The sequence below is a fragment of the Lynx rufus genome, unplaced genomic scaffold (assembly GCF_022079265.1).
Source record: "Lynx rufus isolate CCGP_SWC_20201006 ecotype Redwood Valley unplaced genomic scaffold, mLynRuf1.p SCAF_3, whole genome shotgun sequence".
NCBI lineage: Eukaryota > Metazoa > Chordata > Mammalia > Carnivora > Felidae > Lynx > Lynx rufus.
Window position 1 is genome coordinate 26,932,261 of NW_025814845.1, and position 20,987 is coordinate 26,953,247.

Below are 20,987 nucleotides of genomic sequence, written 5' to 3' on the forward strand. Positions count from 1 at the left end.
AAATATTCTTATCTGTTTACACTTTGAGGTGATTATTGTATCATTTTTGTCAAGTTCTAAAAATAATTCCTTTGAGACTTTGAAAACAAGTACATTAAACCTATAGATAAAGATCAGACTTTACATACATTTTATTTCTATCAGTGAAGTTCTGTAGTTTCCTTCATAAAAACCTGACTTCTTGTTGAGGTCATTTTCTAGTAGTTTATGTATTTTGTCTTTTAATTCTGACTGAGGACTGGTTTTGGGGTACTTTTTTGTAGTGTGCTACTTTACTGAACGCTAAGGTGTAACACTGAAGTCTAATAAAGAGCAGTGAGGTAGCTTTCTAAAGCAGTAACTGTTTCATGTCGGAAAGAGTCAAAGCAAAGAGAATTTAGGAATTATATATAGTAGTGGAGCTTCCTGGCCACCTCTGTCAGAGACTACATTAGATTGCAACTGAGCTGAATGTCCCTCGTCATAGTTGAGAGACTCCTGTTCCCTTGGACTCTATCTCAACGGAAGCGGCCAGGTAGGGTGAGAGGCAGTAATTCCAGGAGTATGGGGAAAATGGGAGTTGCACAGTTGAGATCAATGTTCGCTATTATCATCTGATGAAGCAGGTAGTCTTAGTTTATACAGGACATCAGTAGGGCCAGGACTGCCTACATTTTGAAGTATTTTTGCCAATAGAGAGTCTGAAGTCATACAACTGATTCTCAAGCCACTCCTGACATGCAAGCTCATTACTTTATGCCACTAATGACAGAATTTGTGTGGAAGTCAGCAATGGTGGAAAGAAGTTTTAGTTTCAGTCTTTAAACTAAATATACATAAAGTGGAATTGCAAGGATACTAACGGAAAGTTCTATAAAAAGAAATCTCAGTTGGCAATGTAACTTTACTGTTGGTTTATTACAATTCTCTTTTTTGGTATGTGGATTTTCTGGAGAATTTCTTCAAAAAGCTCAATATACTAGGCTGTAAGGAAGTCTCTAATGTGTTACTCAGGCACTATAATTCAAAACAAAGTTTTTAACTAAGCCAATTAAATTAGTGTGTTTAAGAAATTATTCTTGCACTAAAAGGAGTTTGCTTATTAGTGCATGAAACTTTTAATGGCCCCCTCCCCCACTTGTTTTTTTTTTTCACACCATTAACAGTATAATGGTAATATTCTTTGAAACTTATCACCTTTTATGTAAATCAAGTCTGAAAACATTTTAATTAACATTTTCTGTGCAGAGTAAACTCTCAAAACAAAATATATCTTCCCCTGTGTATTACCCTAATTTGTTGTTAATGAGCATTCATAAATTATCTCTAATTAACACATAGTCTTTTTAAATACACTTTTCAATTTGTAACTTCTACCTCCTTCTCAGTAAATCATTTTCTAAGTATATACAAGCATACACATATTAATGGTAAAACTGTCAAAACCAGAGCCAAATGTTTATTCAAATAAGTTAGGAGATTTGCACTATTGCTTATTTACTGTAAAATAACTTGAAATGTTAACATTGCCAATGACTCTACCATCAATATTAAAAGGGACAGACCAGCAACATGAAAAAATAACCAGCCACACAAAATCATGTGTTGAAAACAATGATAGTTTAAGGAAAACTGTAAGTCGGGTCCCCTCTGCTTGCCTGAATGTGCAAATTAAAAGTATCAGCTGCATTAATTTATTCCAACAGATGTACAAACACATCTTTTAAGCACAGTAATTATAATTCCATAACCCAAGGTCACTGTTATAAAAACAAAATGTGTTCAGTGTCCTTAAAGTTCAGTGTCTTTCTGACAAATAGTGTGTCTCACTATAGGTAGAATCTAAAAAAGTGAAAATCGTAGCATAAAGTAGAATGGTTGTTTCCAGGGGCTGGCGGAAATGCAGAGACAGTGGTCAAAGGGTATAAAGTTTCAGTTATGCAAAATGAACATTCTGGAGATCTAATATATAGTGTGGTGACCATAGTTAATACTCCTGTACCACATACTTGAAATTTGATAAAAGAGTACATCTTAAAATGTTCTCAACACACATATACACGTACACACACACACACACACACACACACACACACACACAGCCAGCAGATAACTATGTGAGGTAATGGATATGTTAATTAGCTTGATTACAGTAATCACTGTATCAAAACATCACCGTGTACAAGATAAATATACACAATTTTTGTCAATTTATAAAAGCTTGAAAAATGAGAAATATCTCAAAATTATGTCAACCCCCCCTCACTCTTTTAGACAAACTTGATACTGTCACTCTCTACCAATTTATATGAATTATCTTAGACTGAGAAGGTTGATCCTTTCAAAAAGATATAAATTCTTAAAACGCATTCTGTTAAACAATAGGAGATTATCTCACAAAACCAATGTCTGGAAAAAAAAAAATCACTTGTCCACGAACAAGCTTCCTGTGGCAGGTTTTTAAATTGATATCAGCTTGGGGGAAAACGCTATAAAAAGCCAAACTGTATTGATTGTCATACTTAGGAATATTTGGTACTGTAAAATGAAAGAGACTTATCCTCTTTAAATAAAAGTCTGTCAGCAAAACCACCAAGCTAAAATAATGGAAAATTTGTATTTGTTTGGTAAGTCCCCTTACACGGAGGCTTTGGAGTCAGACAGTTGGGAATGCATTCTGAGTCTGTTGCTTACTGGTTATGTGATGTTGGGCAAGTTATGTAATACCTTAGTAGGATCCATTTCTTTATCTGTAAAGTGCGAATAATTACAGTACTAATTTCACAGGGTTATTATAAAGATAAAATTAGATAATGAAAGTGAAATGTACAGAACTCTGCTTTTTATAAAGTAACCACCTGAATGTTAGTCACTGCCATTATGATTGCACTGCTGTTACTATTAACAACTACTAGCTGTTTCTAGCAATGTCCCATTGCTACACAATGGAACTGTTGGTTCCTTAATGGGACTAAAACGTTCAGGTTCATTTTTAAATACCCTAAGCAGGACACTTAAGAGTGACACTTAACCAACATATGTACATAGAAGGGCAAAGATTAAGAAAGCCAGTCTAATGAAGATCAAAGTGGGTGACCCACTGAAGAAAACCAAAGAAAATTTAATCAGAATCAGTTCTAGACAGCTAGAATAATCAGCTGTGAAGTCCTGAATTTACTTTCACGAACATAAATCTAAAGTTCATGAACCTTGAAATCTGATGTCTTCAGTTCACATAACCCCAAATTCTTCTGTGCCTTACTTCTGCAGACTCCACTCTTCCTCTACTAGAAAAACTGAAGGATGATAATAGATAATAACCATTTGATACCCACACAGGCTCCCTGCTGGGTCTATGAGATGGCATAATAAGGTGGGAGAGTTCAAGTACAGTATGTATTACAGCTCTCTGAATAGAGAGGGGTGAGGGAAGCCCCCCCCCCCGCCTGGACAATCCACTGTCCTAATCAAAGGAGGAATGCTACTCAGATTTATTTTGCCCACATGGAGCCCTCCCTGCTGGAGGAACATGCAGGGAAAGCGGTCAAAGCATGTGGGGAGCTCAACAGAAGCCATAATAAAATGAGATCACAGAGGTTTGGAAAGCTGCCTAAGAATCCTTTCTTCATAACTATTAACAGATGTTACTCGTCTGGTCTGTCTTTATACATCTCTACAACACATCACAGGGAATCACCACACTCCTAAAGCATGCAAGCGATATGAACCCAAGGGAACTTGATAATTCAATATAAAAAAGTGCCTTTAGATCCTGCTGTCATTCTACATTTAAAAGAATTGCATAGGTGTGTTACCTGAATCTCAAGGAAGTAGAGATGTTACTATATACATTCTTATAACCGCCCACATTGGATAGAGAATATTTATTTATATCACCCTAGAAAGATCCCTCCTGTCTCCATCATCTTGCTTCTGCAACAACCTTTCTCCACACCTCAGGTAGACACTTTCTGACTTCTATCATCATGAATGATTTTGCCTGTTCTTAGACTTCTTGTGTACAGACTCATATGGTACGATTTTGTATCAAGCTGCTTTTGCTAAACAAGGATTTAAAGATTCATCTGTGTTGTTACATTCATTACTTTTCATTAATTTTTACTGCCAAATAATATTCTATTGTATGAATGTATCATTCTTTTATTGATGATGAAACATTTGGAATGTTTCCAGGTTTTGGTTTTATGAGTAAAGCTGCTTATGAACATTCTTGAACAAATGCTTTTGTGAACATAATGCCTAGGAATAGAGTGGCTGGATCGTGGGTAGCTGTATGAATATTTTTAAAAAAATTCCAAACAGTTTTATATAGTAACTGTGTGATCTTACCTTTCCACTAGCAATTTATGAGGGATTTAATTAATCAACATCCTCAGTCATACCAATCGATGAAAAAAATGTTGCACGGTTTTAATTTGCATGCCCCCGGTGACTATTATGTTGAGCACTTTCATTACAATGGTTTATTGACCATTCCTACATGTTCTTTCACATAGTATCTATTCACCACTTCACTCCACTTTTTATTGGGTAGTCTTTTTATTGTTGATTTGGAGTTCTTCATATTCGGAAAATGAGCTCTTTCTCAGATGTATGTACTATGAATATATTTTTCTCTATCTGGGACTTGCCTATTAATATTCTTAGTGAAGTCTTTGATGAGCATGCTGCTATATATATATAATATTACATATGATATATATTATATATAATATATATATTCAGGACTTCTCTGCACTAAAATAATGGGAAGTGCTCAGAAAGGTCATATGAAGTTCTTCACAGTGTTACTCAGTGTATTAATACCATATCCCAGAGGCTGCAAGAAATCATCAGCTTACTATGTGTTCTGTTTCCCACAGGGCTTGACTGCCAAGAGAGGACTGAGAGAGACATAAAATGAGAATGTTAATACCCACACAAAAACACACATGGGTTCAAATACTAAATATACAACTACCTTTGAATCCTTGTAGAGAAAGAGATACCCATCTCGTAAAACAAAATACCGGTCTTGAAACTTATTTCCAGACAGTATTTTAGATGGTTCTTCTTTAATTTTCAAGACTCCTTCTTTGATACTTTCCAGGGCCCTCCTCTCTGTAAAGTACAACATTACTTTTGTAAGTTAGGTATATTTTCATTTATTTGGAGTATAATACAAAACAATCTGTATTTTCAGTTTTGATAATACAAACTAACAATTTGTTTCTGACCATTAAGAAACCTACAGTTAATTTCTGGGAACACGATGTTTCAGGGTATTTACATCTATTTATAATATACAGGCCTGCCTATGCTGTTCAATTGGCTACTGGCTAATAAGCACTTGAAATGTGGTTAATCTCAACTGAAATGTGCTATAATTATAAAATATAGGCCATATTTTAAAGTTTTAGTACCAAAAAAAAGGTAAAAATATCATAATTTTATAATACTGATGACATGATAAAATATTTTAGATAATGTGAGTTTAAATAAACTGTATTAGTAAAAATTAATTTCACCTTTTTTATTTTTTTAATTATTTAATTATTTACTTATTTATTAACATTTATTCATTTTTGAGAGTGAGAGAGACAGAGCATGAGCAGGGGAGGAGCAGAGAGAGAGAGAGGGAGACACAGAATCCGAAGCAGGCTCCGGGCTCTGAGCTGTCAGCGCAGAGCCCAACGCGGGGCTTGAACTCACGAACTGTGAGATCATGACCTGAGCTGAAGTCAGACGCTTAACTGACAGCCACCCAGGCGCCCCACACCTGTTTTTTTATATCTTTTAATGTGGCTACTAGATAATTTAAAATTACACAATTGGCTTGCATTGTATTTCTTCTGAACAGCTCTCGAAAAACCATGCAATACATAGGTTAAAATGGAAGCCTCTCCCAGGATTCTGATTCAGGAACCCAAGAATTCTCAGGGCACTAAAGAAAATTCTGTACTTATGAACCAAGTAAGTGGGGGAAAAAAGCTCTAAGGCAGAACATTTATCAACAACTATGTTTCATGTGCAATACTGCCAGAGTCCCACATTTGAAAATCATTTCAACTAATTCTATAAAATTTTTTTTCTGGTAAGAATACCAAATTTGTATTTGGATAAATTTATCATGTATACATGTATCAATACATCTCCAGTCTAAGACTTTCTCCTTGAATTCTAGACAATATTCAACTGCCTACTTGAGAACTAAAGAGCAGTGGGTAAAAAAAAAAAAAAACAAAAACAAACAAACAAACAAAAACCTTAAGCCAAACACCATATGGTCATTATGGTGTCAACTTCTGCTTTTCCTGGAAAATAAGAGTAATGACACATATCCTGCAGATTACTGTGGGCCTTGTATTTATAGATAAAGACCCGCAAAAAAATGTTGGGTGGGACGTATCAGACTAGGACCTTTAGCAATTTTCTGCTAGTCAGGTGATACAATTTTTAAATAATCATGCATGGTTCCTAAAACGTACAAAATAAACTGAATTGTTTTAGAAAAAAGAACTCTTGGTCTTAAATCGAACAATTCCTTGGTTTAAAGAAAACGTGTACTTACAGAGCAAATAATACACAGTGGCTCACAACTATAATTGGCATAAGAAAACAGAAGTAAAAAAACCAGAAATAGGTCCTTGTAATTATACTCAAACATGAGTATGGCATGAATATCTGGAAGTAGAAATCCCCAAGACTAATCACATCACTGATGCTGCAAACAAATGTAATTAACAAACCCCAACAGTTTTCATGACACATTTACTGGCCACATAGAACATTCTTTGAATCATACTATCATACTAAAACAGGTTCTTTTTTGGTAGTTTGAGACTTTAAGGTAATTTCTGAACAACACTGCTAAATTTTGTTTTTTCACACAATCAATATTCATTTCCATAAAAATATTTCAAATGATAGAACTTTTCCAATTAAAAGACTTGAAAGAACATCTATTATAATACAACTGGAAGGTCAAGAAAAAAGTAAACATATAAAATAAATATTCAGTGAAATTCATATTATATCAAAGCATTCATTTCTTCATGAAGTATTAAGGGTCTGGTATGCACTTGGTCCTAGTAATATACAACCTTGGAAACAAATGAATTAAATATGGGCTAGCAAATAACGCTGTGTCTACTGACAGAAGTGAGCAATTCAAAAAACATTCAGTAGGCTTAGTGATTCAGCTCATTTAACAGGAAAGTTGAGAATGGTATTCATAATACTGTTAGTTTAGAAATAGGTAAATCTTTTTAAAAGTTTAAATTATAATCAAGTTGTGAGATATAGATATTATATATTGCTTAAGCCAAACAAATTCCATTTATACTTTTTTTTTTTTTTTTTTTCCCTCCATGGAGAGAGAAAATCTTAAGCAGACTCCACACTCAGTGGGAAGCCCGACCCAGGGCTCGATCCCATGACCCTGGGATCATGACCTGAGCCAAAATCAAGAGTCATACGTTCGACTGAGCCACCCAGTGGCCCCTCCATTTACACCTTCTAATTGTACTTTTTCATTTAGATTTTTGTCCAAATGAATAAGCCTTTCAAGTTTTACCAGTGACCACATGTCCAGTGCCTAAGTAAACCATTTGCAGGTCCAAGAGAAAACAAGCTTAGGGAAAAAATATTGTTGCTATGTTTGGGTTCATACTTGTTAAAATTTATTTTAATAATAATTACATAATTGAGTATATTAGTTATATCTTGCAGCATACTTTAAGGGACTCAGGAGGAGGGCTTTGAGAGAAATAAATGTGAAAGATGAGGAAAGAATGAAAGACTCTGAAATAAAGAAGTTCGGTAACTATCAAGGACTTTAAAGAATTTTTAAAGGCTCTCACAATGAAATTCTGGATGCTCTCAAAACGTTAAAACGGAGAAAAATTACCCACTATGTAAATGACAAAATGAAACTACAGACTTTGGGGGCCATCGTGTGTGACTCAGCACATAATAAAACTCAGGTTATGAATTAAATGGCTTCCAATCCTTCACTTTTCCAAACCTTTCCAGTACTGCTTGGTCCCGTAAGAGTGGGGTACTTCACTCTCAGGTTTTCACTGCCCCCCTCTTCACCCCAGGCAGAAAGCTTACTAGGGTCCTCTGCTTCAGAGGAGTCTCATTCAGTACAAAGTTCATGCCAGCTGTATCCACTGTACCTGCTTCCCAGACCCCATCCAGGTTTGAATTCAACTCTAATTTGTCAGAAATGTAAGTTTTATGCTCTGCATGTCTCTCCTGAGCTAGAGTTCAAACTTCTGCTATTCAGATCTTTGCAGTGGGCTTTCTGCTTCATAATTCTTGAGATTCTGGCCAGTACTCCTGTCTCCCTGCTATGGTTTGCCTTCATAATTCTGTGAGATCTTGCTATCTCCATCGTCCCTCACAGCACAGTGATTTTTCTAGATGTCATTTTTTTTTTAGCTTCAAACTTCAGAGCACTAGTATTTCTAAAGCCACATAGGCAGTCTTTCTGGCTATACCCCCTCCTATACTTATTCAATATACACTGAATCCCTCTGATCCAATCAAAACAATGATTTCACACGTCATATGGTCCACAATATCAATCTTAGCCATGCTGTAAGTTAATAAGCACAGAATATTTCTATGTAATATGAATTTAAAAAAGAAAATAGGAAAGAAAAACATAGGACACACCATGTAAATCTGCTTTCAATGGAAAAAGAAACCAGCTAAAGCAAATGAATCATGCACTAAAAGATTTGGGAAAATCATCTAATGTATTTGCAAATATAACACATGTGAAGATTTAATGCACTCCTCTAAGCACCTAATTCCTTCAGAGAAACATTCTGGGATGTACCCTAATGGGTACAATTTCCTTTACTACCTTTGTCTTTCATTCCAACAGAATTCCGGCATTCTGTTATATCTAGAGAATCATAAATGCCTTTCCCCTTCTTGTTGATTACTAGGACATGGAAGGAACAAGTGAAGTTAAACAATGGGTCTTTCGAGTTAACACTGGAGATAAGGAAAATAAGAGCCAGTATTCTTGATTGTGCTATAATTTTGTTATTAGTTAGAAAGGCCCTTAAAAGTCTCATGTATGAAACAAAACAGAACAGCCAAATTTATTTAAATAGACTATCATATTACTGGGACGATGAAACTGATAACAATAAAAAAAGTTTTTCCAAACCATTTGAAAACCACAAGTTCTTACACAAATGAACAATCCCTAACTAGTGGTCCCTAATCCCCAAAAAAGAACAGACTGTAGAGGAGGTGGAAGGATCCTGGGAAGGAGAGGTAGAGACAGAGAGAGAGGGAGGGAAAAACATAAATCCAGGAATGGTACTTCCAAATTATATACTCCTCCTTTTTCCTTCATGTCCAGTCAGCTAGCAAGTCAGCCATTGTTCTTTGAGAATTTCTCTTTGGGGTTCAATTCTATTTTATTCCCAATGCCATTACTCTAACCCCTGCCTTTTCTACCTACTACCTGGGGATTCCAGGATTTTATAACTCCATGCCCTTTGTTCTAATGGCTCCAGCAAATAATTCCAGATTTGTGTTATGCAAATGCTATTTTAACATGTTAATCCCCCCCATCCCACCCCATCTAAAGCCTTGTTTTTCTACTATTTAATGCTTTACTTTTTTATCATTAAAAAAAAAGTCTAAACTCCTTTTCCTGACATTTAAAGGGCTAAATTAACAAATTTCTCCTACCCATCTCTATAAAATATTAAATAAAAATATATTTATAGTTCACTTGATCATAATATACTGTTTGGAAAACTAATCATCTCTACACCATGTCTCAAGTTGATTACCTGAATAAACTTGAGAGAAATTCCATTCTTCTTGCTTCTATACAAATTCTATCCCACTTCTGTACCCACTTCTGTACTTATCCGCAGAGATTTTTCTAACAATTCTAGTTCGTATTTATTATTTATATCCCTACACTCTAAGATATAATCCAGTTCCTGGGTGTATAAATCCTATTTGCTTAATAATTTACTTCTTAGGTACATGATAATTTCATATTTGCTTTTTAAAACAATGTGTGCTTTGGACTTTCCTCCCCAACCTACGAGAGCTGACATAGCAACAGTGACTAAGGGCACACTCTGATGCTGGGTTTAAATGACAGCCACATCGACAGGGGCACCTGGGTGGCTCAGTTGGTTCAGCGTCAGACTTTGGCTCAGGTCATGATCTCACTGTTCTGGAGTTCAAGCCGTGTTGAGCCCTGGGTCAGGTTCTGTGCTGACATCTCAGGGCCTGGAGCCTGCTTCAGATTCTGTGTCTTCCTCTCTCTCTGTCCCTCCTCCCCCCCTAGCAAAAGTAAATAAACATAAGAAAAAATGACAACCACATCCTCCACTCACTCTCAGGTAGTCATCTCTGAATCTCAGTTTCTTCACCTGAAAAATGGGGATACATATAATACTCACCCCATGCATTTGGTGGGTGAAGTGCTTAGAACAGTACTTGGCACAGAGCAAGCAGGGTGTACTTTTCTCTGTACTACAAAGAAAAGAAAAAAGAGAAGGAACTACACTTCCAAGGGCCTGATGATTTATAGATTGAGTTTATAAGAATTAAAAAACTACTGATTTATCCTTGATATCAGTCTAGTTGGTAGGTTAGGACAGACTATATGGACTGGATTTGGAGACATCTTTATTCAAATGCTTGCTCTGCACTTACAAGCAAGTGGCCCTGATGGAGTTATGTATTGTCTCCATGCCCTCATTTCTCCATGTGTAGAGGCCTGGTTAAGACTAACTAGGAAGAAGAAATGAGATGGTGAATGGAAAAGCATTCAACCCAGCATGTGGCACAGAGTAAAATGCACAGTAACTAAAATGGACTGTTATTTTTTATATATATATTTTTTTTTAATTTTTTTTTTCAACGTTTATTTATTTTTGGGACAGAGAGAGACAGAGCATGAACGGGGGAGGGGCAGAGAGAGAGGGAGACACAGAATCGGAAACAGGCTCCAGGCTCTGAGCCATCAGCCCAGAGCCTGACGCGGGGCTCGAACCCACGGACCGCGAGATCGTGACCTGGCTGAAGTCGGACGCTTAACCGACTACGCCACCCAGGCGCCCCTATATTTCTTATATATGTTCTGAGCTAGACAAGAGAATATGAAAAAAAAAGCCCATTTTTTTCATGGTCTCTATGTGTCTCCCTTCTTTGGATGGCAAAGATTATTTCTTCAGGGCTGTCCATTATTCTTCAGGGCTGAAAAATTCCTTGTTATTCCACCTCTGCCGTGAACTTTGTAAAAGAGACAAATGGGCAGTTTCCAGGAGAGATACCCTCTTTAAAATATGCCATGACCAAGTAATAGTTGGCAGTATTCGCTGCCTAACGATTTCTTACAAATTAAAAATTAGGCAAGTTTTCCTTTGATGCTGATTATATAGAATCATGTATATTCCCTTGTTTGTTTTTTAGTATGGTTGACACACAATGTTCCATTAGTTTCAGGCATACAACTTAGTGATTTGACAAGTTTATGCTATGTTCACCACAAGTATAGCTACCATCTACCCCATTATACTATTACAGTATCACTGACTATATTCCCTATGCTGTGCCTTTTATTCCCATGTCTGTTCTTTCTGTAATTAGAAGCCTGTATCTCTATCTCCCCTCCCCCCATTTTGCTCAATCCCCCATCCTCTTCCCTCCCCTCAGGCAAACACCAGTTCTCTGTATTTATAGGTCTGATTCTGTCTATTTATTCGTCTTTTTTTTTTAATTTTTGAAGGACCTTGAGGGTATTATGCTAAGTGAAATAAGTCAGACTGAGAAAGACAAATAACCAGAAAAACGTGTGTATTCTTTTCAACTGGAAGGAAGCAGAATTTCTGATATATTGCAATCATTGTATGACATTCCCTCAAAATTCATTTTAGTAAAATTTAGTTCTACAACTGAGTAGAAACCAAACTGGGTAATAGCTACTTAAAAGTAATCTAATGTTTTTTGTTTTGTTTTGTTTTGTTTTTAATGTGTCAGGCACAGGCCTTTCTTTTTTTTTTTTTTTTTTTTTTTTTGTAAATTTTTATTTACTTTTGAGAGAGAGAGAGAAAGAGAGAGAGAGAGAGTGTGTGTGTGTGTAAAGGGGAGAGGCAGAGAGAGAGGGAGATACAGAATCTCAAGTAGGTTCCAGGCTCTGAGTTGTTAGCACAGAGCCTGATGTGGGGCTCGACCTCACAAACCTTTAAGAGCATGACCTGGGCTGAAGTCAGACACTTAACCGACTGAGCCACCCAGTCTCCCCAAATGGTACATTGAAAGTAATCTATTTTTTAGGAAAACCCAAATATGTCCCCTGACTCATTCCTAGTCTATTTTCCTCTGTGTTACTTGTACTGAAGAAGTAATGCTTAATAGAACTAGTAGCATGTTGACATCTTCCTACAATTAGAGTCCCCATAAATAAGAAAACTGTAGATATAATTACCATTGAAGGACTGACTAGAAAAGTGCCAGAAATTCCATGCCATTTTACTGACAATGCAGCAAATTACAGATAGTAGAAAACACTTTTCTATTCTATTTTTATCCTGAATTATAATAAAATTTTAGAAATAAAATTTAGCATCACAGTGTTGTATTTAGGATACTCTTAACACATAGATAGTATTTTAGACTTTCCAAAGTGTTCATGTATTTTATCTTATTGCTCCTCATGCAATTTAAAAAAAAATACTTTATTTATTTTTTAATAATTTCTACACACAAATGTGGGGTTTGAAGTTAGAATCCCAAGATCAAGAGTCACATGTTCTACCGACTGGGCCAGCCAGGTGCCCCTCATGCAACTTTCTATTCTAAAGTAGGAAGTAGAGGTATTATGATCTCATCTTGTAAGGGAGAAAACTATGGTTCACAAAGGTTTTGTTACAGAACTAGGGAGCAAATGTCCTAGAATTACAATTCAGGTCTCTTAACATCTAACAAAGAATTCTTTTTATACTGAGATGCTTGTAAGTAATGGTCATTGTTCATCATGATCACTACAATACTAATAAATGTTTGGGGGCCTTTCTTGACCTTGCGTACCATACTGCATTGTTAAACACACTGTTCCCTGAAGGGCAATCCTTTGATGATTCCACACATTGCTCTTTGTTTTCTGACAGCCTTTCCGATTGTTCCTTCACAAGCAGGGCTCCCTTAATAGACCTGGGCCTCACGTGCTGGTAATTCTACGCTCAGTTCTTTAATGTTCTTATTTTAACATTACAACTGCATGATCTTGCACTCTCCAAAGGCTAAAATCATGCCCCACATAACGTGCTCCCTAGTGATGAGTACTCAGATCCCTTCCAGACATACACCATTGGACACCTGACAGAAAACTAAAAACTACAGACATCCAAAGCCGAATTCAGTGACCCCAACCCTATTTCATCCCGAATAGTGGCCTCTTCTATTCTCCCCATCTTAATGTCTCACAAAGTATTCAAATCAAGAAACTGAGGACCATATGCCATTTTCTCAACACTAATACAATGCTAATTTCCTAGGGAAAGCATTCCCTCACTATCTAGATAAAAGCTTAAGAATTTGCACTGCTATGAAATTCTGCCAGTACCTGCTCAGTTACAAAGTGTTACTCGTTTATATTTTAAAAAGTTTACTAAACATGTACTTTTAGTGAGTAAAAGAATAAGATAGTCTTGTTAGGACAACAGATGTAAGAAAAACTAAACAAGCAATGATATTTTGTTGAATGAGATACATTCAGTGTTAGAAGAGATGTCAGTGATCAACTAACTGAACGATTTTTCTGTGCTTGAAAGCTCTCCATAAACTTCCTGGCTAATAGCAGTCATGTACTGCATGCTGTATTTGTAGCCTTATAATTTAAATAGATGTAATACATTTAAATTTTCTCTTCCTTGTGGGTAAAGATAATGCTTAACAATCCTTTAATTTTCCATAGTAGATTCCTAATAGAAACTTACCAGTTGGTTTTCTCACTATAGAATTTTAACATTAAAAGAAGCCGGGACATTCATGCTTCATGGTGAATATCAAAGACTATCATCAGTTTTCAAGAAGATACTTATATTTGAAGTGGACGAGGCGTACCTTCAACTGTTACACACATTTGGATTTAAAAAGATTTGATGGGGAGTGGAAAGTAAATTCTTGCAGTGAGACTATGATTTATGGCCTCATACTATTTTTGCTGGAATTTTCTTGTATTTTCTTAAGTTAGTTGATAGTGGATGGTTCAGCTTTCCAGGTCTGTATTTGCCAGAAGCAGTTGCATTTTTAACTATTCTATTCTAATGCAAATTTAATTCCAAAGCATCTGTCATATGTAGCAATCTAAATTTAGAAACCCACAGGGATCTGCATTTGAGTTACATCTTATATCTTAAAAGTATTTCTTCCCCATTTAGATCATTAAAACTTGATGCCAATGTATCACATTCGATTGGGGTTAACTTTAAAGATCTTTAACGCTTAAAATAAGACTTCAGCAACATAAAATTATTTACTCTGGAACCTTACAGAAGGTATACATTTATGGTTTACTTGTGATAGAGATGCTGAAGCTTAACTCAATACAAGAGATAATGATAAAAGACAGTCTAATGAGATTAGCTATGACAAAGTCTAAAATGGCAATTTAAATGAAGTTTTATTCCTCCTATCATAATGTCTCAGTCATAATCTATGGGGTAGAAAAGAAATTTGAGGACTATTATCTTTCTTTTCAAGTTAGTTAACTCCTCATTACAATGATGGCAATGACACAAAATGTTTCCAAGAAATAAAATGCTGCTTTTGAAGAACACAGAATTGATTTCTAAGTAGAGGCAACAAAATTTATTTACTGTCATAGACTTCTATAAAAGTAAAGTATGCTACCTCATTACCTTAAATGAATGAGCACAAATTAAGTGTCGGATGATTCTAAATCTATTCCTGCTTGTGTTGTCGACATTTTAAGTTGTTCAGGTAAAGTGAGAAAATTAAGGAAACGAAAACCCCTAAACTACCCTAAACGCTTAAACCTGTTATTTAATAAAATTCTTGATTTAGCAAGTAGGTGTTGAAAACCTAATGTCAAGCAAAAGTATATGCTTATAATTTGTTACATAAATCAGAAAAATTATCAATTTATGAAATGGAAGTCATGTAATAGACACACACATATACATGTATATTTGTACGTGTAGATCCAGAAATAGAAACAGTGATAGGTAGGGAGATGGTAAAATCTGTGGCCAGGAGGCATGGAGTATGGAAGAACAGAGTGCAAAGGATGAGGCAATGCTACTTTATATGTTAACAAAATATTAAATTAGCTATTTGTTAGTGAGAAAAAATGTGGTTGCTACCAACTACCCTTGTTTCAAATTCTGCTAATTTCCACATGGCTCCCAGGGTAGAATAAGAAAATCTCGAGAAAGGAAAAGAAATCCTTCACAGTGTTCCCTTTCTGCCATAAAGAGCAATGTCTTTCTGAGATGATTCCAGTTTTTCTGCTAACAAATTGACAGGGAAATCACATTTGATTTACTTTCGTTACTTTCCTTTTAGATCCCAATTTTAAGTAGTACATGTAATGAACAGAGCAATAATTCTGGAGTAGGTGGTCACTGTGATTGATTTAAGAGACATTTTCCAAGACAGAGACAAGGTAGATTGAATGTCTAACCAACCTAAAATCTATCACAAAATATATCCCCCTAAGAAGTATTTACAAGCTCTAGGTTGCTACAAGACACAATTATAGGAAAAAATCATGACTTAAGAAATTGATTTAAAAAATGAACAACAGGCCAGAGTTGTTTTAAAATGACAATCCTAAATTCACACAGATGTAGAACCAACCATAATGAAAGAGATTATTTTGCTTTGACAATCTTAATATAAATCAAGCTCTAATTAAAAACATTTATAAAAATTTTATTGGATAGAAAACAACACAAAACAAACTTTTTAAAATATTTACTGCATAGATACTATTTATGACCAAAAATACATAACTACTAATATGAAACGGTAAAATTAATGTATTTGCTAATGCTGTTACTCTAAAACCTTTTTTTTTTTTTTCCCCATGCAGAGAGAAATCATTTCCTGGTAGAAGGAACTATAGATATTATAATAACAAGCTATATACTGGTTTGGAAACCAGAGGTAGGGATAGTGCAGGGGACAGGCATGTGTTTTATGGCTCCCACTCCATTACAGGCATGAAGGAGATATGAGAGTCACAAAAACATTTGCTGACATTTTACCCTAGAGAATGTTTCATGCTTGGGTTCTCCAGTTCTTATGCAGATGTTTTGTCTAGACCTTATAGAAGCTTGATGCTTTCACACCACAAGGACACACTCACAACACCATACAGAGCACACACAGGAGTGTATGAAGCATCGTTATAACACAGAATCTCCTGGCCCAGTTGTGGATACAGCCAATGCACAGTATGCTACTCTACCATTTCTTTGTGTCCTTAAACAACTTTAAAGATTTCTACTCAGATGTCATTGCTCTCAACCAGCTCAATATGATGCTGTTTTCTTTTTTTCTTTAAACATCAACAGCACTTAAGGGTATACTTGTGTTGGTTATCCCTCATCTCCACCTGCACAAAACTTTCTTTTTTATCACAGCCTTTAAGACCTTATTCTTGTCTGTTCTTATTCACCTAACCAATCCACTTGCATTCAAACAAGACTGAAGGTATCATGTCTAGGTACGGATTTCAAGTTTTTGTTTTGTTTTGTTTGTTTGTTTGTTTGTTTGTTTGACAATACAGTGAACTAGAGACATTTTGGAGGGATACTGGAAAAAGGAAAAGGAAATTCTCACCAGAAAAATAAAAAAAAAATTGCCTGAAAAGATGATTTTCTAAAAGGAAAGAAGCCATGAGGACTTATTATATATATATTTCATAATGCTGACAGGACTTGGTTTATAAGCTCAATGTTTTTTCTTTATCTCAGTGTCAAAATGAAAGAATAACAGAATTTAAGAGCCAGAACAGATTTTACAGATTATCTAAATCAGATATTCTCAACACAGGCACCACTGACATTTTGAGCCAAATACTTCCTTGTGAAGAGCTGTCCTGTGTTTTATAGGAAGATTACCAGCATCTCCCATCTCTACTCACTAAATACCAGAAACACTACCCCATCTAGTTGAGTCAGAAGTGCCTGCAGACATTGCCAATGTCCCCTGGGGAACAAAACTGCATCCACCTGAGAACCACTGCCCTACAACATCATAGAGTCATGTTTGTATGAGAAAATTTCTGTTGCAATCCTTAAGAGGTGTAGGTATGTAGTCAAAAACATATGCAGTTATGATAAAGGGATTTAAAATAAGATAAAGGTTTCTAAAAGGTTAAATGTCTACAGCAAGAAGAATAACACCTGTTTGGTTTTTTGAGATGCCCGTAAGATGAGAATGACATAGAAGTAAAGTAGTTCAACTGTTTGCCTTTTGGAAAAATGCTTTCATGTAAATATAACACACAAAGGACAGACACATAAGACGTAAAAGACATGTTATGGTCAATGTCTGTGCCCCCCGAAATTCAAACCCTACCTCCTGATGTGATGGTACTAGGAGGTAGGGTCTTTGGGCAGTAATTAGGATTAGATGAATTCAGAGGGTGAGCCCTCGTGATAGAACGTGTCCTAATAAATCACAACAGAGCTTGCTTCCTCTCTTACTCTCCACTCTGTGAAGACATGAGAAGAACAAAGTCTGCAACCTGGAAGGAAGTTCTCACCAGAACTGGACCATGCTGCAACCTTCATCTCAGACTTCCAGTCTCCAGACTGTGAAAAATAAATTTCTGCTGTTTATAAGCCACCAGTCTATCATAGTTACAGCTGCCACAATAGACTAGGACATTATCATGAAATCAGAAATTTATCAGATTAGCTGTGGTACAATTAAGCACTTACAGATCTATGGCCATTAGCTGAAAATCCTGAAATCCTTCTAAGAAGGTTTCCAGCATGTAAGAGCTGTACATATATATAAAATTAGACCACAGACCAATCTGTTCTCAAATCCAATATTTAGTAACTGTCTGATCTGGGGCAAATTACTTCATTTTTCTGTACTTCTGTTTCCCCATTTGGAAAATTCAAATCACAATTTGGGAAGTTTAAAGAAATTTAAATGAGCTTCAGTAGGTACGGAGCTTGATTAATAATATGTGATTAATAAATAGTAACAGCTACTATTAATATCAATCATAAAAGTTGTAGTAAAGTTTATCTTCTAAAACTTAAATGATTTCAGAGTTGGTTTATGTACAGTGCCGGCAGTAAATCTTTTTCTAATTTGTCAGCTGATGACAATATAACAGATGAATCAGTTTCAAAATAAAAGTTTTCTGATACCTCACAAAGGTTCAGAGACTGTCCTGCGTGTTTGCCTTGTGCTAACTTTTTCTACCTCACGTGTGTACGTGTCTTCTCCCAGATGGATGGCAAGTATCCTTATTAGGAGCATATCATTTTGTACTTCCTTTTCTTTCCCCCAGTACCACCCCCAAAATAAGTGAGAATTACAAATACTCAGTCTCAGAGTTTCTATAACTTGCACTTGAATGCCCAGAGAACTTTCAAATGGGAACATAATTCAGGAAGAAGAGTCACCATCTATTTAAAAATTAGAAAGACACAAAAGTGTTGCAAAAAAAAGTCCTTTTAAAAAAATATAAACCACTCCTTCCCAAAACCTTAACCTGGGACATCAAATTAGCCAGTATTAGCAGTGTGCTACTTTCCAGGAAAATTTGACTTGGGCATGTGGTATTCTGTCTCTATATTCTTCTTCCTATTCTACAATACTGTGTCAAGTAGATTTGTATGCAGCTTCTCATTTTTTTACATTATCAAATAATCCTTGAGCCATAATAATTATCCTTTAGCCACTTGAATTTTCTATTGTAGTTGCAAGGTGAAATAACACCTACCATTATAGTGATTGACTGTGTCAATGGTTAAGAATCTCTTTACCACAAGATAAGCAGAACCAGGTTCAGCTAGTGAACTCCACCGAAGCACCTGTTCCAACACATTTTCTGTGTAGTGAAGTGGGCGTTCTGCAAAAAAAAAAAATAATACTGAGTCAAACTGAAAAAAATAGTAAGTTATCAGCTTTTATACATAAAAAAAATCCTTTAAGAAAGATGTATATGCAACAAAAAATATGACCATATCTTACGTTACACAATAATAATGCTAGGGCTACATATAAGAGACCCTAACACCTAGAACACCATTAAACATATGATGAAATTTACTGTATAAATGAATCAACGTGGGGACATTTGTTACCCAGCTATTAAAAAAAAAAATTCAGAGGTGCTATCCTCTAGATAAAATCTCAAAAATAATGCTATCCTTTTTTTTTTTTTTTTTCTTCAACGTTTATTTATTTTTGGGACAGAGAGAGACAGAGCATGAACGGGGGAGGGGCAGAGAGAGAGGGAGACACAGAATCTGAAACAGGCTCCAGGCTCCGAGCCATCAGCCCAGAGCCCGACGCGGGGCTCGAACTCACGGACCGCGAGATCGTGACCTGGCTGATGTCGGACGCTTAACCAACTGCACCACCCAGGCGCCCCTATGCTATCCTTTTCTAAGAGAAATCAGTTTCTTCCTCTGTTTTTAATTCAGATAATATTCTGGCTTGCTTTTGGAAAGCTATACGAATATGCATGTAATTAATTGTAAAAGGACTAGCAAAGTTAATTTTGCTCAGTAGTAAGTAATAACCTTTGTTTATCCTGACATTAGCATGTTATAATATCGGATCAATACCAGTGAACAATTTTTAGCTGATACTATCATAGTCAATTAATATGAAATTATAAAATATGCCTAAGAGGCACCTGGATGGCTCAGTCAGTTAGGCGTCTGACTTTGGCTCAAGTCATGATCTCACGGTTCATGGGTTCGAGCCATGCATCTGGCTCTCTGCTGTCAGCACAGAGCCCACTGGGGAGAATCCTCTGTCCCCCTCTCTCTCTGCCCCTCCCCTGCTCTTGCTCTATCAAAAGTAAATAAACATTTTTTAAAAAAATATGCCTTCAACAGAGAACAGATGAAAATAATCAAAATACTACTACGTCATTTATATCTATTAGTGAGATACTATGTGGCAATATTATGTATTAACTGTTGATACAATAGGCCAAAAGCAAGAAGTTAATGACATCTTAAACATTTCTCCTTGATAAATACTCATTCATATGTTTTGTTTTAGGCAATCATACTTTTAAATGTGTTACAAATTCTTAGCAGAGAATTAAAAAAAAAACAACAACAACAAACTGGTCTTAGACTCACAATCAAAGCTTTATAGTAAATTTTTTTTCCAGATCAAAATATGACAATCAGTTAATAAAATGTTAGAACCGAACATAGGCTGGAATAAAAGAAATTCAAACCTTTTCACAGTACCCTGAAAATGGCACAATTGAAGTAGCAAGAGCATCAGCTCTAGCGTAAACATGCTGATGCAGCTTTCTCAGGGTCACAGTCAAATATAAGTCAATTCAACCCTTTCATCCCCTCCTAAATACAAAGAGCACAGCATTCTGGCTTTTCACCTTCAAGTAAAGTAAAAACACTAATGACAAACAAAGAGCATGTCAAAAGCATCATACTCACATAGGAACCATGATATTTTAATTGGTGACACAATCATAAGTAAAAAGAACAAATGTATCACATCTCCTTAATACTCCTCTCCCCCTGCTGTGACCTCAGCATTCCAGAATGTATCAATAATCCCCAGTCCACAGAAGAAAAAAAAACAAATTTTTCTGCTGCCATTGTAAAGAACCAGATTTTTGCTTTACTATTCAGTATTTATTAGAGCAAGCCTACTCATTATGACAATGGCAATTAAAAAATAAAAAAAAAAGCAACTAGGCCATACATTTTAAAGACAAATCTACCTCTTGTGTACATATATATACCCCT

At 35.7% G+C, this 20,987-nt stretch overlaps 1 protein-coding gene across 4 annotated transcripts in view; it reads right to left on the reverse strand.

The window, feature by feature from the left end:
- The window catches only part of ARAP2 (ArfGAP with RhoGAP domain, ankyrin repeat and PH domain 2), a 212,949-nt gene that overhangs the window by 19,630 nt on the left and 172,332 nt on the right, over positions 1-20,987 (reverse strand). For all 4 annotated transcript variants that reach the window (XM_047092177.1, XM_047092176.1, XM_047092179.1 and 1 more), the window contains 2 exons: positions 18,971-19,099; positions 4,961-5,100 (listed from right to left, as the gene is read on the reverse strand). In XM_047092177.1, coding sequence (XP_046948133.1) covers positions 4,961-5,100; positions 18,971-19,099 — 269 coding nt within the window. The remainder of the gene's footprint in view (positions 1-4,960; positions 5,101-18,970; positions 19,100-20,987) is intronic.